Source organism: Prionailurus viverrinus, chromosome B2, assembly GCF_022837055.1.
Source record: "Prionailurus viverrinus isolate Anna chromosome B2, UM_Priviv_1.0, whole genome shotgun sequence".
Classification (NCBI taxonomy): domain Eukaryota; kingdom Metazoa; phylum Chordata; class Mammalia; order Carnivora; family Felidae; genus Prionailurus; species Prionailurus viverrinus.
Genome location: NC_062565.1, coordinates 148973427 through 148988633, shown reverse-complemented (window position 1 = coordinate 148988633; position 15207 = coordinate 148973427). Strand labels below are relative to the sequence as shown.

Here is a 15207-nt window from a genome sequence, read left to right as displayed (position 1 = left end):
GGTTAGAACTTTTCTGCCAGTGGTGTTTGCGTGACCTGATGACCTATTTATAATTTATTTTAGCCTAAAATACCTAAATCACTTTGATAACCATACTTGATATATAGCACCGTAAAGGGTTTGGCAGTTTCTTGTAAAGTTAAACATACATTTACTTTTCGACCCACGAATTTCACTCTTACAGATTTGCCTAAGATAATCGAAAACCTGTGTCCACAGGAAGACTTCTGGGTTCTTCTGTGTTCACACGAAGATGTTCACAGCAGCTTTATTCATAATATCCCAGAGCCAGAAAACACAAACATCCCACACGACCCACAGTGGTAGAACAGAGAAACACGTTGTTTTTGTTCACGCAACAGCATGCAGCGAGCCGTGGAAGGGACAGACCACTGGGACACGACAGTGGACGGCATCTCAGTGATATTGCGGCAGGCTGATAGACTCGAGTTCAAAACGGGACACGTTGCATGAGTCCGTTTAGATAACGGGCAAGGCTAATCTGTAGCGGACAAAAGTCACAAATAGTGGTAGCCTTGGGGGCAAAGACTGATTCAGAAGGACCGTGGAAATTTTACGGAGAGATTAAATGTTCCGTGTCCTTTGTCGTCGTTGCTCTTATTATTTTTACCGAGATGTTTATTATCTTCTGAAGGATTCTTTTGCTTAAAAATTATTTTATTTTTATTTTTGACGAATAAGAATGGTATATACTTCAGCGCACGTGTACATCGTAGAGTACACGATGATTTGATCCACGTGTGCCTACGAAGCGGTCACTGCAGTCAAGTTAAGGGACGCACCCGTGCCCGCCGGGGCTGGGGTGTGTGTGGCGACAGCACCGGAAGGCTCCTTCCAGCGGTTTTCCATTTGGACTACAGCAGTTTTGGTTCCAGACCCGTCCTCTACATCAGATTCCAGAACTTTCTCATCTTACACCTGAAAGTTTGTAACCTTTTTTATTCAGTGCGCGTAGTTAGTATTTCACGTTCATTTGTGTAGAAGTTATCACAAATGGGCAGAGACGTCCTAGAGTTGGCTGGCTTGTCCCCTACCTGCTGAAGGCCACGCCGCGTCCAAGTCCTTTGCTTTCTGAAACTCACACAGAGTTTGAGATTGTGTTTGCTTTTGTGTTTTGAGATTGTGTTTGAGTTTGAGATTGAGATTGCTTTCTGAAACTCACACAGAGTTTGAGACGGGTTGTGTCTGTCTTCTGTGGACACGCAGGAAGGCTGCTGAGTAAACGAGCAGTGGGGGGATCGGTGCTTCCCTGGGCTGTTCCTGGTCTCTTCTTTTCTTCGCATTTTAACTTCCTTTTGTGGATAGACACTTGCTCTACATAAAAGAAGAGAGAATTGCATACTGACCGCCGCATACCTGCCACCCAGCTTCAGTGATGACCGCGTGGCTGTTCGTTTCATCTGCACATCCCCTCCCCTTTTTGATTGCTGGTGTAGTTTAAAGCAAATCTCTGTCATGGTGTAATTTCAGCCCTAAAGGCTTCTGTATAGGTTTCTACTGGGAAATGACGTTTTTTTTACACAAAAACCTCAACTACATGCCATGTTCATGCCTGACAGGCCCACGTAGCAATAATACCTTCATCCTCGGGCCATGTTCAGTTTCCCTCAACTGTCTGAAAAGATTCTTTTTTTTTTTTTTTAATTTTTTTTTCAACATTTATTTATTTTTGGGACAGAGAGAGACAGAGCATGAACGGGGGAGGGGCAGAGAGAGAGGGAGACACAGAATCGGAAACAGGCTCCAGGCTCCGAGCCATCAGCCCAGAGCCTGACGCGGGGCTCGAACTCCCAGACCGCGAGATCGTGACCCGGCTGAAGTCGGACGCTCAACCGACTGCACCACCCAGGCGCCCCTGAAAAGATTCTTTTTAAGTCGTTTTGTTCAAATCAGGGTCCTTAAGTGGTTACATGTGCCACTGGGTTGGTATGTGTCTGTGTCTGTTTTACTCTTTTAAGTTCCTCTGTTTCTTTTTTTAAATGATCATCTTTTTCATTTTAATTGCGGTGTAATTGACACACAGTGCTACGTTAGTTTCAGGTGTAGGATATGGTGACTCAACAGTTACACCTGTTACCCGGTGCTCCTCACAATACGTGCACTCTTTAGTCCCGCTCACCTCTTTTCCCCACCCCCACCCCCACCCACCTCTCTCCTGATAACCATTGATTTGTTCTCTGTACGCAAGAGTCTGGTTTTTGTTCCTTTTTCTCATTCTTTGTTTTGTTTCCTAAATCCCACGTCTAAGTGAAATCATCTGGTATTTGTCTTTCTCCGACCCTTGGCATCATACCGTCTAGATCCATCCGTGTTGTTGCAGATGGCAGGATCTCATCCTTTTTTATGGCTGCGTAATCTCCCATTGTGTATACCCCACACTTTCTTTGTCCGTTCACGTTTTCACGGGCACTCGGGCTGCTTCCGTGCTTTGCCTGTCGTCAGTAATGCTGCTGTAAACATAAGGGTGCGTACAGCTTCTCAAATGAGTGTTTTCATAATCTTTGGGTAAAAACTCAGAAGTAGAATGACTGGGTCATATGGTAATTCTGCTTTTAGTTTCTTGTGGAGCCTCTGGACTGTTTTCCACAGTGGCTGCACCAGTGTGCATTCCCACCAGAAAGTTTGTAACCTTTGACCGTCTTCTCCCCCATCTCCCCCACACCCCAGCCCCGGACACCTGCCAATCTGACCTATACTCCTGTGAGGTTGGCCTTTTAGATTCAAGTGAGATAATACAGCGTTTGTCTTTCTGTGTCTAGTTTATTTTAATTAGCAGAATGCCCTCTAGTTTCATCTGTGTTACCACAAATTAGCAGGATTTCCTCCTTTTTTAGGACTGGACTTCTGTTTCATGTTTATTTTTGAGAGAGAGAGACACAGAGCATAAGCAGGGGGAGGGGCACAGAGAGAGGGAAACACAGATTCTGAAGCAGCTCCAGGCTCCGAGCTGTCAGCACAGAGCCCGACACGGGGCTCAAAGTCACGAGCCGTGAGATCATGACCTGAGCCGAAGTCGGACATGTAACTGTGACTGAGCCACCCAGGCGGCCCACGGACTGAATAATATTCTGATATTATATCTCCTCTAGTTTGTATACATACATGGTGTGTGTGTGGCATTTTCTTGATTCATTCATCTACTGACAGACCACTTGGCTCTTGTGAATCATCTCTGCTGTCTCGATAGGGCTTTAATATTGGAGAGTTGATAGGACATTAATATGCAAGAGTAGCCATAAGAGGACATTTTGCTCTTATGATGCAATCGTGTCACTAGGAATCAAAGGAAGGGGGGTGTACTCACCCATCCGCCAGGGTAACGATTAGAATTTGAAGTCTGACGACGAAATTCAAACCCTAGGGCACAGATTGTCACAGACAGCGCGTGTTGAAAAGTATTTTAAAGGCAGTGCGCTTTAACCTCCTTGTTTCGAAAATGGGAAGACGAAAGCTCGGAGGCACGGCGGAAGGAAACCCCGCGATAAGCTGCCCGTGTTGTGCATCGCCTCCTTGTTCCCACGGGTGACACCCCGTCCGGCCCAGAAGAGGTGGGGAACAGCTGTTCGTTCCTCTCCGCCCCACACCCAGGCCTCGGGAACGGCTGTGCTCTCCGAGGTGCGTGGTCAGAGCAAGGGGTCTGCCCGTGTGTCGTGTTTATAGGGACTCCTGTCGGGTGACTGAGAACCGAGCTTGAGACCAGCTACGGTTCCCCTCCCCGGAAGAGAGAGAAAGTGTTCAAAGAACGAATTGGTTCGCGAACACCGTGTGTCTAGCGTGAGGTTTTTAGGCAGGAGGGTCTCTGTGTGTCCGGATCTAGGGATTCAGACGCTGTCCTCATGACTTAATCTGTGTCTCTTAGCCTCACTCTCCTTTGGGTTAGCCTCAGTCTCCGATAAGCTCTTTCCCAGGACTTTGGGGGAAAAAAATGTACAACAAATGTTTCTAATTACTGGTGAGGAAGAGAGAGAGTATGTTAGGACGGAATCTTTTCTCTGGAGTTCCTCAAAACTGGCAGCAGTCGAGTTAGGATGCTGTTTGCAGATGGTGAGGGAACAGCATAGGCTTTTGTGACCCCATACGGCCCTGCCACGCTTTGGGGGCATCGGGCTTTCAGAGCGCTCTTGATTTTTTCTGCCGGCCTTGCCCTGACACCGGGCTGTCTACCCGAGCAGAGGACCTGGGCAGTATCTGCAGCCGGACCGCAACTGGGAAGTTGTGACTGATACGGCGTGCGCAGTACGGAGCCACAGCACCTGGTCGGGGGGCCTGTGGTCTGCGTGCGGCCGGGTGCAGCCAAGCCGACAGCGTGCCCGGGTTAAAGGGCGGGAGGCGGACCCCAGGTAGGAGGCCCAGCAGAGGCCGGAGCAGAGAACGCACCTCCCGGAGAGCCCGATCCGGGGACAGACACGGGAGCGGCAGCACTAGGTGAGGGTCTCGGAGGAGCGGCCGGCAGTCTTGCGGCTGGTGTTCAAGGGCAAGAAGGAAGGCGTGCCGGCGGGTTTCCGTTCTGATGCCTTGGGGTCCCGCGTGCTAGTTCCTTTCTGTCGTTCTCGCTCCTGAGGAAGCTGTCGCTCCAGACTTCTGCGGGTCTTGAGTCTTCACCCCTTTTCGGCGACGATCGTCAGGGTGGGATTCTGTCAGCCTCTGGGGACACCTGGGGCACACGTGTGTTCCGGACTGCAGTCACCACAGGGGTTTGCACGCCAGCTGGGGCTCGCGTTTGAGACGCACCTGAACTACGGCCCCCTGGCTGCCCTGACGTCCCCTGCCCCTCCTTCACTCAGAGGATCCTGGGCCTGTGAATTGGCTCCAGCCTGGAATTCGTCCAGGCACCGTGACTTGCCGCGGAGAATCAAGTCAAACTTGTGTCCGCTGAAACCCGGAACTTTTCCCGTGGACACGGATGAGAAGATAGCAGGCCACCCTGTCTCTCCCAGCTCCGGGGACGCTGGGATCAGGCAGCCGCCTGGCCGGGTCATTCCGACGGCGGCTTCAAGTCCGTCCAGGATGCGAGCCACCCCGGCTTCGTCTCTGAGTGTTGTCGTAGCCACATGGCCCTGCCGCGCCAGGCCCCACCCCCACCCCCTGCCGTGCATTGAGGAAACCCCCTTGGATGGGCCTTCCTGGCCCACACCACACACTTGTGCACACGTGCCAGTGCACCCTCCAGGACGTATTTCGCACAGCTTTGGTGCAGGGATCCTCTGTGATAATGCAGCTCGGGGATTCTTCTAGAAGAAATACACTCTAGCAGTCCAGTCTCGCTCAGACTGGAAGAGATACCAGGAAGGTCTGGAGTTTCAGTTGTATTTGAAAAAACGTTGGCCACTTTTGGAACGTACTCCCAAGCCAGCACAAGCCCGTGGAACCCAGCATCTCCGTTGAGTGCACGTTGTGGTGTGAATGCCCTGGGATCTCTTCTGTGCAGGGGAGGGTGTGTGATACACTGCCAGGATCACCGGTACCTGTTGGCAGAATGACTGAGGGACTGATTCATCCCTTCTTTGGTCTGTTCATTCACATCCCTTCATTCCCCAGCCATTCGTTGAGAACAGTGCTTTGCAACGACGTGGATGGAGCTAGAGGACGTCATGCTGAGCTCAGTCAGTCAGCAAAAGACAAGGAGCATGTGATTTCACTCATACGTGGAATTTAAGAAACGAAACAAATGGAAAACAAAGGGTGGGGGGTTAAAAAAGAGGAAGAAGGACAAACCAAGAAACAGACTCTTCGCTATAGAGAACACACTGATGGCTACCAGAGCGGAGGGGGGTGGACGATGCGGGAAATAGGTGATGGGGATTAAAGGGTGCACTTGTGATGAGCCCTGGGCGATGCATGGAGTTGCCAAATCATGATATCGGACACCTGACACTGATATGACACTTACACTGGAATTTAAGGAAGAAGAAGCATGGCGAGTAATCGACCTCTAGGAGCGAAAGATATCTGCATGGTTAAGAAAGAGAAAGGGGGCTTGAGACGGTGTCGTAGGCAGACAGTGACCGCATTTTGTAGAATGTGAGAGGCCACCCCATGGGGAGTCTGCTATTCTAAGTGCAGTGGGAAGGACTTTAAGCCAGGAAGTGACAGAATTTTATTTTGTTTATACAACTTACCATGGTTGTTGTTTGGAGAACAGGCTTAGGGCGGCAAGCTTCGTGGTGAGGAAGCTTGTTAGAAGACAGCCTTTGGGTCCTTGGAGAGAAGTCACAGCGGTAGCTTGTGCTGGAGTAGCTAAGATCTAGCGTCCGCCTTTTCCCCAAACCCCTCTACTGCTGGTGTCCCTGCAGCCCGGAGCTTTGGGCTTCCGGGGGCAGCTAGCTGGTCCTGCCACGGGGTGGCCATGAGAGCTGCTCCCTCCTGAGCCGGGGGTAGAGTTTGGATCGGACCAGGGTAGTGGCCCCATCGTGGCAGGTGGCTGGAGAATAATAACCTTCGTTGTACCCAGTGCAGCACAGATCAGTTGACAATTCTAGCATTTTACAGTGTTTCATTCGGTTAGCAAACTTTTATGCTACTTTTACCGAATAGCTATATAAAACTTCAGAAATAAAGTTGTAATTTGTAACACTTGATATTTTAATAGAAATATACATGGCGCCTATAAATAATTCTTTTTTTTACCTTCATTTATTTTTGAGAGACAGAGAGAGAGAGAGAGACAGAGCACAAGTGGGGGAGGGGCAGAGAGAGAAGGAGACAGAATCCAACGCAGGCTCCGGGCTCTGAACTGTCAGCACAGAGCCCAACGTGGGGCTTGAACTCAACAAACCGTGAGATCGTGACCTGAGCCGAAGTCGGACACTCAACCGACTGAGCCACCCAGGCGCTCCGATAATTTTTTAAGTTTTTATTTATTATTTGTTTTTGAGAGACAGAGAGAGACAGAGCGTGAGCAGGGGAGGGGCAGAGAGAGAGGGAGACAGAATCTGAAACAGGCTCCAGGCTCTGAGCTGTCAGCACAGAGACAGATGCAAGGCTTGAACTCACATGCTGTGAGATCATGACCTGAGCCGAAGTCGGAGGCTTAACTGACTGAGCCACGCAGGCACCCCTGTAAATAATTCTATGTCACAGCAATTTAATTTGCAATCAATTTTTTAGTAGATTATAATATTTAAATAAATGTTCTTTAAAAGCATAATGTGTAAAAGCATAAAATTATATATACACACACACACACACATAAAGTTATATAATTAATAAAATGTTTTATAAATTAAGGAATTTTTATCTTATTATATTTAATTATGCCCTTTCTTTTTCTTTCTTTCTTTTTTCTTTTTTTTTTATTAAAAGTACCAAGATACGAATATGCAGGGAGTTGTGTATGAATTAAACAGCTACATCGAACAGCGATTGGATACAGGAGGAGACAATCAGTTACTCCTTTATGAATTGAGCAGCATCATTAAAATAGGTAAGAAATGTTTTATATTCCTTCTGGTAGAACTTTTGAACCAAAGTGTCTTTTATTCTGTTGCAGAAAATGGAAAGAGTAATATACTTACTACAAGGCAAATGCAAGTCATTTATTTGCTTCTATTCTCGGGCTAAGTTTGAAGTGAAAATACTCTATTCTGAAACGACCAGAATGAGTCAAACCTAAAACTTCCTAACTTACCCAGTCTCAAAAAAGTATCTGCCAGATGTGCAAATGGAATATACTATGCTTTCTAAATAAAGCCTAGTTTCTTTGGAATGTGTAGTTTTGTTGAATTAAGTCACATCTTTACGCAGGAAATCCTTAATTTTTAAGCAACACAAAGCATTTTAAATTTATTGGGGCAGATGGCAGATCTACGTACTTTGATCACCTCTTTTCTGATGGGGAAGCTGTGGCAAAGGCAGGCCAAATATTTGACCCAAGGCCGCATGAGTGAAAAGGAGTGAACCGTGAGTCTATAGGCAAGCGATCCTCCGGGAGTAATATCGGTTACCTGCCATGGGAACTGCCTTCACATGGCCCTGAAGCAGGGTTAGGAGAGTTCAGCCGTGTTCTCTTCGTGAGGCTGCATGGATACGTGCATCATCCTCTTTGGGTGATGCTTGCCTCGATTACTCATTATTATGAATATTGTGTCTTGGTATTTTTTAGTACTTTAACAATTAAATCCAGTTCCTAAACGAAACATGTTTTCCAATAGTTGTAACATTTAAAGTTTCACAAACATATTATTGCGTAGTGCATTGGCTGCCGTGTGCATGTGAGGATGTCACGTCTTAAAGTTTGCAATAGCTGATAAATAATGAATGAAAATGTTCTATGTCAATTGAATAAAGCCATAAATTGGTTGGCTCGATTCACTGCATGACCGTTAATTATGTTAACAAGCCCTTTCACAAGATTCCTCTCTGAGGTCTCACCTTAAAGAATTCATACGTGGTCTGTTCTTCCATTGAGATTAGTTTCTTCCTTTTTTATTACTTTGGCAGCCACAAAAGCTGATGGATTTGCACTGTATTTCCTTGGAGAGTGCAATAACGTAAGTATCTGAATTTAGATTCTGGTGCTCTAGATAAGAACGTGTCATAAGCTCTTTAAAAAAGGTCAGCTGGGCTACAAACCACAGACACGTGGCAATTAAGTACTTGAAACTCATTTTGTATTTCGTTTCTGTCTACGGTTGTTGCCAGGTGAAAAATCTCACCAGCGTGGCAACGTTTGGGCATGAAATCTCACACTTGACTCACTGTTTTGGTTTTGGCCTGTGGTGTCCTGTCTTATGAATGGCACCTCTAGACCGTTTTGTACAGAAGATGCTTCGCACTGTGGGCTGGGGTGTCAGGGACGGCGTATGCCCTTTTCAGCACGCTGCCTGCAGTAGAATAAAGCAAGGACGAAAGTGGAGCATTTCTTAGGTGAGTTCTTTGGACTTCCTGAAGGACACTGAAACAGTGCGGGGACGGCGTTACTCCGTGGAGGCTCCTGAGCCGCGGTGGCCGTAGCTCACACTGTTCCGTGGTGTGCCTGTCTTAGTGTTGCGTGCCACAGGCTGGAGCCTCTGTTTCTGTTGCAGCTTACTCAGAGCACAGCCCATGGTCAAATGCAGCGTGCATAAGCAGTTCAAGATGTTCAGCTTACTGGCATTTGATTTTTGTTGTGACGTTAAAACCACACACGTAACATCTTAAAAGAATATTCTGAGCCAATAAGAATTACGTTCATAGGTTAACTGTATAGAAAGCGTTTATAAATACATTTGGAAAAATTTCACTGTGCATTTCTTATGTGTTAGGCATTGTTCTTGGAGATTCGGGGTTTCTTTCTGCACTGTGATGCTTGTATTCATGAGTAATCAGAATGTGTGCTATTTATGGTTTATAAAATGGTAGCAGGAATAGAGACGCAAGTATTCCGAGACGTTTAATGGTGCTCGTGAATAATACAGTAATGCAAAGGACGAAAAGTCGCTGCACAAAAATGTTTCCCGGCCGATTCACTGAACCCATCGTTGATCCTTTTTGTCCCCTTCCCTTGCATCGTAAAGATTTACGTTACAGGATTAAAAGCTCTTTGGGGCAAGGACCTTTTCTTACTAATCTTTGCATTCACCCAGCACCTCTCCTAGTGCCTTCCATGTACAGAGACAAGAGTTCCGTTAAGTTGAATTATTCAGATACCACTCCTGCTTCCAAAAACTTTATTTTTTTTTTAATTTTTTTTAACGTTTATTTATTTTTGAGACAGAGAGAGACAGAGCATGAACAGGGGAGGGGCAGAGAGAGAGGGAGACACAGAACCGGAAGCAGGCTCCAGGCTCTGAGCCATCAGCCCAGAGCCCGACGCGGGGCTCGAACTCCCGGACCGCGAGATCGTGACCTGGCTGAAGTCGGACGCTTAACCGACTGAGCCACCCAGGCGCCCCGCTTCCGAAAACTTTAAATGATACTTCAGACGCTGGTAGTTTTTTTTTTTTTTTTTTTAATTTTTTTTCAACGTTTATTTATTTTTGGGACAGAGAGAGACAGAGCATGAACAGGGGAGGGGCAGGGAGAGGGAGACACAGAATCGGAAACAGGCTCCAGGCTCCGAGCCATCAGCCCAGAGCCCGACGCGGGGCTCGAACTCACGGACCGTGAGATCGTGACCTGAGCTGAAGTCGGACGCTTAACCGACTGAGCCACCCAGGCGCCCCGCTTCCGAAAACTTTAAATGATACTTCAGACGCTGGTAGTTTTAAATGGCTAAGCTACTAAAATAACAAAGAGATCTCATTCTTCCCTGTTCATTCTAAAAATTTATTTCTAAAATTTTGGGACTTTTATTTAAAAATTAAGAATTCCTTTTTAAAAAAAAAACTAGTATATTCCTTTAAAAAAAATTAGTATATTCCTTTTAAAAAAAAAAAACGTGCCGGTGTGTATGTGAGCTCGGTGCGATCAGGAGAGTGCAAGTCTCATTATGACGCCCCTGGGATCTGCAGACAGCTCACAGGGCTTGGCCTTGGCAGCTGAGTACCTGCCGTGTGACCCTTTTCCTTCAGTCACAGCTGTTTGTGACCCAAACTTGGACCAATCCGGTTCTCTGATGAAACCTGGATGCTGGACTCAGCATTTCTAACTGTTGACACGAAAAGAAGTGCGTGAACCCCGGGCACTGAGGGCCCCATGGGATGACCCTCTTCTGCTGTTGTGAAAGAGAATTGGAGGGGGGAGTGGGGGAAGAGTGGTTTCGGAGGTCAGAAAGGGCAGGCCACAAGAGGCCAGGGGTCTGCAGGCGGTGAGAGCCTCAAGAAGTGCTTGACTGGAGAGCCTGGGTTTAGATTCCCAGATCCCAGACTCTTAGTCACTCGGCTGCAGGTTTGGCTTTATTTTTGCAGGCTTGTTTGTACATTGTACATTTGTACATTGACCTCCGTGAAGTAGCTTCCTGGAATATGTGACTTAGAAAAACCTTCTGTGTCCACAACATCTAAAGCGTATTCTATGTATATCGCTTCTAATTCTTTTACTTCTGTAACTTAATCAAGGGGATGATAGTCTGTCCATCCAGGCTCTAGTCGGCTCTTTATTCTCCATTCCTGAATTCCCGAGGTCAGCTAATGGTACTTGGCATGGTTCTCTCTGGGGTCACTGCTTCCTTGGTCCACGTGTGGCCTGGGAACAGCAGAGAGCGTGGCCAAGATGTGGCTAATTCTGACCTTCTCTGTCGAGCCTTCTTAGTATCGCATGCTTCTCCTTCGTAGAACTTAGCTGTGAGTGTACGTTTGTGCTTTGTGGGACGATTGGTTCATCTGGCTCTCTCTAGAATGTACGCTTCGTGAAGGCAGAGACCTAGGGGTACTACTGTGTTTGGTCGGCCACATTTTTCTTTCTGTGCGTTCAAGTCTTCCATTTGGAATCGGGTCTCTTCTATCCTGTAGAATTTCCCTTAGTGAGGGTACACTGGTGGGAGTCTCTCAGTTTTTGTTGGAGTAGGTCTGTAGGTCTTTATTTCAACACTTCCTTGAAATACATCTTTGCCGGATAGAGAATTCAGATTAATAAAAATTCTCTCTCTGTATATTGACTTTAACATAGTTGCTTTCGGGTTCTTTTTGATTTTCTCTCAGTTCTTCAATATAGTTTTTTATTCCCTGGATATTTTTTCAAGGTTATCTTTTATTTCTTGGGATATATTAACTAAACCTCTTTTATATTGTTTTTTTTTCACCCAGAATTTACATTTCTTGGCTTTTGTTTCACCCACCTGTCAACAGCCGGTGGCTTATTTGCTTGTGTGTCTCATTTTATTTGATGTTTTGACCGTGAATCATACTCTTCCTCGGACCTTTTAAAATGGGTGTTCTTGAGGGTTGTGTTGAAGTTCTTTTCCTGGAGACAGGATATGTATTTGTTTTGGCCGGTCACCTAAGGCAATACCAATCCAGCATGACTTTAAATTATCTCATGAGATTTTTTTTTTCAGACTACAGAGTAGTATGGATTCCAGCCTCACAGCCACGTGATGCACAGTTATGATTTCTCAGAAGAGATCTTCATTTTCCCTCCAGCAGCAAATTCCAGACAATCTGGTGTCCTAGTAATCTCCTTGCGCCTGTAACTATATTGACCGTAACCACCAGCTTCGATGAGGCGCCAGCCCGTTCCGGTCCTGGCCTCCAGCAGGTCTTGTCTCCCGTGGTGCTTTCCTGAGGGAGGGTCAGTACATCCAGGCTTTGCTCGCTCTCTAGAAAAATCCAACTTGGGATTTGCTTGCCTCGCAAGTTCCGTTTTTGACTACTTTTTAGATTCCTGTGCATCCTGTCCATTCTTCTCAGCCCAGCAATGCATTAGAAAGGATTGAAAATGTACTTTATCCAGCCTTTAAAATTTTTTTAAATTGATTTTTTCAGGAGTATCAAATTATCTAATCTGCCCTATTGCTTGAACAGATGTTGACATACTTCTAAAATGTAAGCCAACCATATTAATAAAATAAAGCTTTTTTTTTTTTTTTGGCCGGGATGAGCAGATACACATGTATTTTCTTCTATTCCTTCCTTTGTAAAAAGGGGCATGTTATAGATATTTGTAAATCTTTTTTATTTTATTTTACATATATTTTTTAATGTTTTATTTATTTTTAAGACAGAGCGTGAGCAGGGGAGGGGCAGAGAGAGAGGGAGACACAGAATCCGAAGCAGGCTCCGGGCTCTGAGCTGTCAGCACAGAGCCCGATGCGGGGCTCGAACTCACAAACTGCGAGATCATGACCTGAGCTGAAGTTGGACGCTTAACCGACTTAGCCACCCAGGCTCCCCTTGTCAATCTTTTTTAAATTGCCTCAGGATTTTGAATCATAGTTATAAAGCCTTACTTAAATAACTCACATATATAACAAAATGTATATGCTTTAGTGAAAAAATTATAATAAGGTAGCCCAAACAGACTGAGATAAAATTTTTAGTCTGTATCAAAAATTCCAAGGATTAAGATGGACACAGGGAGAATTATAAAATGCTTATACTTATAAAAGTATTGTTTTCTTTTTTTATAAATAAGAACCAGCAGAAATTAATTAATTTCTGGAGTTGATGCGTTGATAAATATAACTTAAATAAAATTTATGTATGTCAGAAGTTCCCCTAGTAGAATTAAAAACCCACATTAATATTGTTGGAGAGAAAAAATTGAAAGAAAACATGGAAATTTCAGGAAAAGATAGAAAACAAACGAAATAGTGTTAAAACACTAAAAGTAAAACATAAAATAGATTGTGGAACTCTCTACCAAAATATGTCACAACAAAATTACAAGTAGGATAGACCCAGTTACTGAAAGAAAAAAATTGTAAGTTAGGTTTAAAAAACTCACAACTGTCTTCTGTTTTATAGAGGCACATATAGAAAAGGACTTAAGAATGATTGAAAATACAAAGAGAATTTTAGGTGAAGCAGACCTATTCCAGAAAAATGAAAACAAAAGGAGAGACAGTACCACAGGATCAATGACGAAGATGAGTTTGGGGAATAAAAGCATTAAATTGGAACAGGAGATCACTTGGCATTTATGAAGGGTTTAGTCTTTAACGAGGGGAGACCTGTTACTCAGTTTACCCAATAAGTGTTGATGCGTTAAAATTTGTAAAGCAAAACAGTCACACCAAAAAAAAAAAAAAAACCAAAAGGACAGAAATATACAATAGTGTTTCAGTGATTGACAAACAAAAATACAATTTGGAGAATGTTAGTAGTATCTGCAAGTAGGTTTATCCAAAAAGTGTGTGTGTGTGTGTGTGTGTGTGTGTGTGTGTGTGTGTGTATAATTTTAGGATTTACCAACATGGGTTTCCCTTTCCTCTTTGGGTTAGATCCTATTTTGATGTGTTTAGCCCCCATTGAAGAGTTCAGATCTCCATAATGGCTAAAAACAAGGAAATTAAACAAAATTAATGTGCAATGTCACTTCTTGGGAAAAAAACGAGTATAGTTATTGGGATATTCAGACAATTAGGTTTACAAAAATGAATTGTCGTATTGCTACAACCCTGGGCAAGGCTGTCCACTGGGGATACTGCAGATCCTTGAAGCATCTTGTATGCATTTTTGAGCATTAATAAATAAGGGACAAAATAAGTTGATTCATGAGTTCAACACATTTTTATTGGGTACGATTACGTGGTAGTAACCTCAGGTACTAGAGACACAGTCATAAATTAAAGGATCTGTCCCCTTGGGATGTGCCATTTTAACCTATGGATTTAGAAAGAGAAAAGCCATATAAACAAGGGAATCTAAAGACTTTATACGGATATGAGGTATTTACTGACCTAATTAACAAAAAGAGAAGACACAGTTATTTATGTTTAATAATCTAGAAAATAAAACAGGATGAAAATGATAAATTATGAGAGGATACTTGTACTAATAAATGTGAAAATGTAGGGGGAAAATGGTCAGTTTTTTTTTAAATGTTTTATATTTGAGAGAGAGAGAGAGAGAGAGAGAGAGACAGAGCGCGAGTGGGGGAGGGGCAGAGAGAGAGGGAGACACAGAATCGGAAGCAGGCTCCAGGCTCCGAGCTGTCAGCACAGAGCCCGACGTGGGGCTTGAACTCACGAACTGCAAGATCATGACCCGAGCTGAAGTCAGACGCTTAACTGACTGAGCCACCCAGGTGCCCCAAAAATGGTCAGTTTTTGAGGAAAATATAAATTGTCCCATTTAATGCAAATAGAAAACCTAATAGACCAGTAAATGGAAGAAACTGAAAACGGTATTAAAATAAAGCTCTTCTAAAAGCCAGTAGGACATGTATTCAGCAGGCTATTATTTGAGTAGGACATGTATTCAGCAGGCTGTTGAGGTCCCCGAGAGCAGTGGTGAGCCGGAATGGGCTCCCTCGTTCAACACCCCACCCCCAGTGCTCTTCTCTTTCGTTTCCCCCCCCCCCGCACCCCCGCCAGCCCTTCGGGAAAGACGGGTCCCATGCTGTGCACACTGTTTCAGAGCTGGGAAGAAGGACGGCTTCCCAAAGAATCATGATTCTGGAGTTGGCCCCTGTGAGTTCCAGTTCACCACTTGGTGACTTTGACAAGAGTCTTAAACTTCCTGAAGCTTAATCTAACTTCCGTTGGTTAAATGTTATGTCATGGATGCGATTCATTCAACAAACCACTTAAAATACTTTTCATGTGCCAAAAATCTATGCTAAATCGATGAGCGTACGAAGATTATAAAAAACAAAACAAAGCCAAAC

At 44.8% G+C, this 15207-nt stretch overlaps 1 protein-coding gene across 3 annotated transcripts in view; it reads left to right on the top strand.

Annotated features, from left to right (window-relative positions):
• PDE10A (phosphodiesterase 10A) overlaps window positions 1-15207 on the top strand; it is a 348967-nt gene that overhangs the window by 244537 nt on the left and 89223 nt on the right. For all 3 annotated transcript variants that reach the window (XM_047859675.1, XM_047859674.1, XM_047859676.1), the window contains exons 4-5: window positions 7324-7444; window positions 8461-8510. In XM_047859675.1, the coding sequence (XP_047715631.1) occupies window positions 7324-7444; window positions 8461-8510 (171 nt within the window). The remainder of the gene's footprint in view (window positions 1-7323; window positions 7445-8460; window positions 8511-15207) is intronic.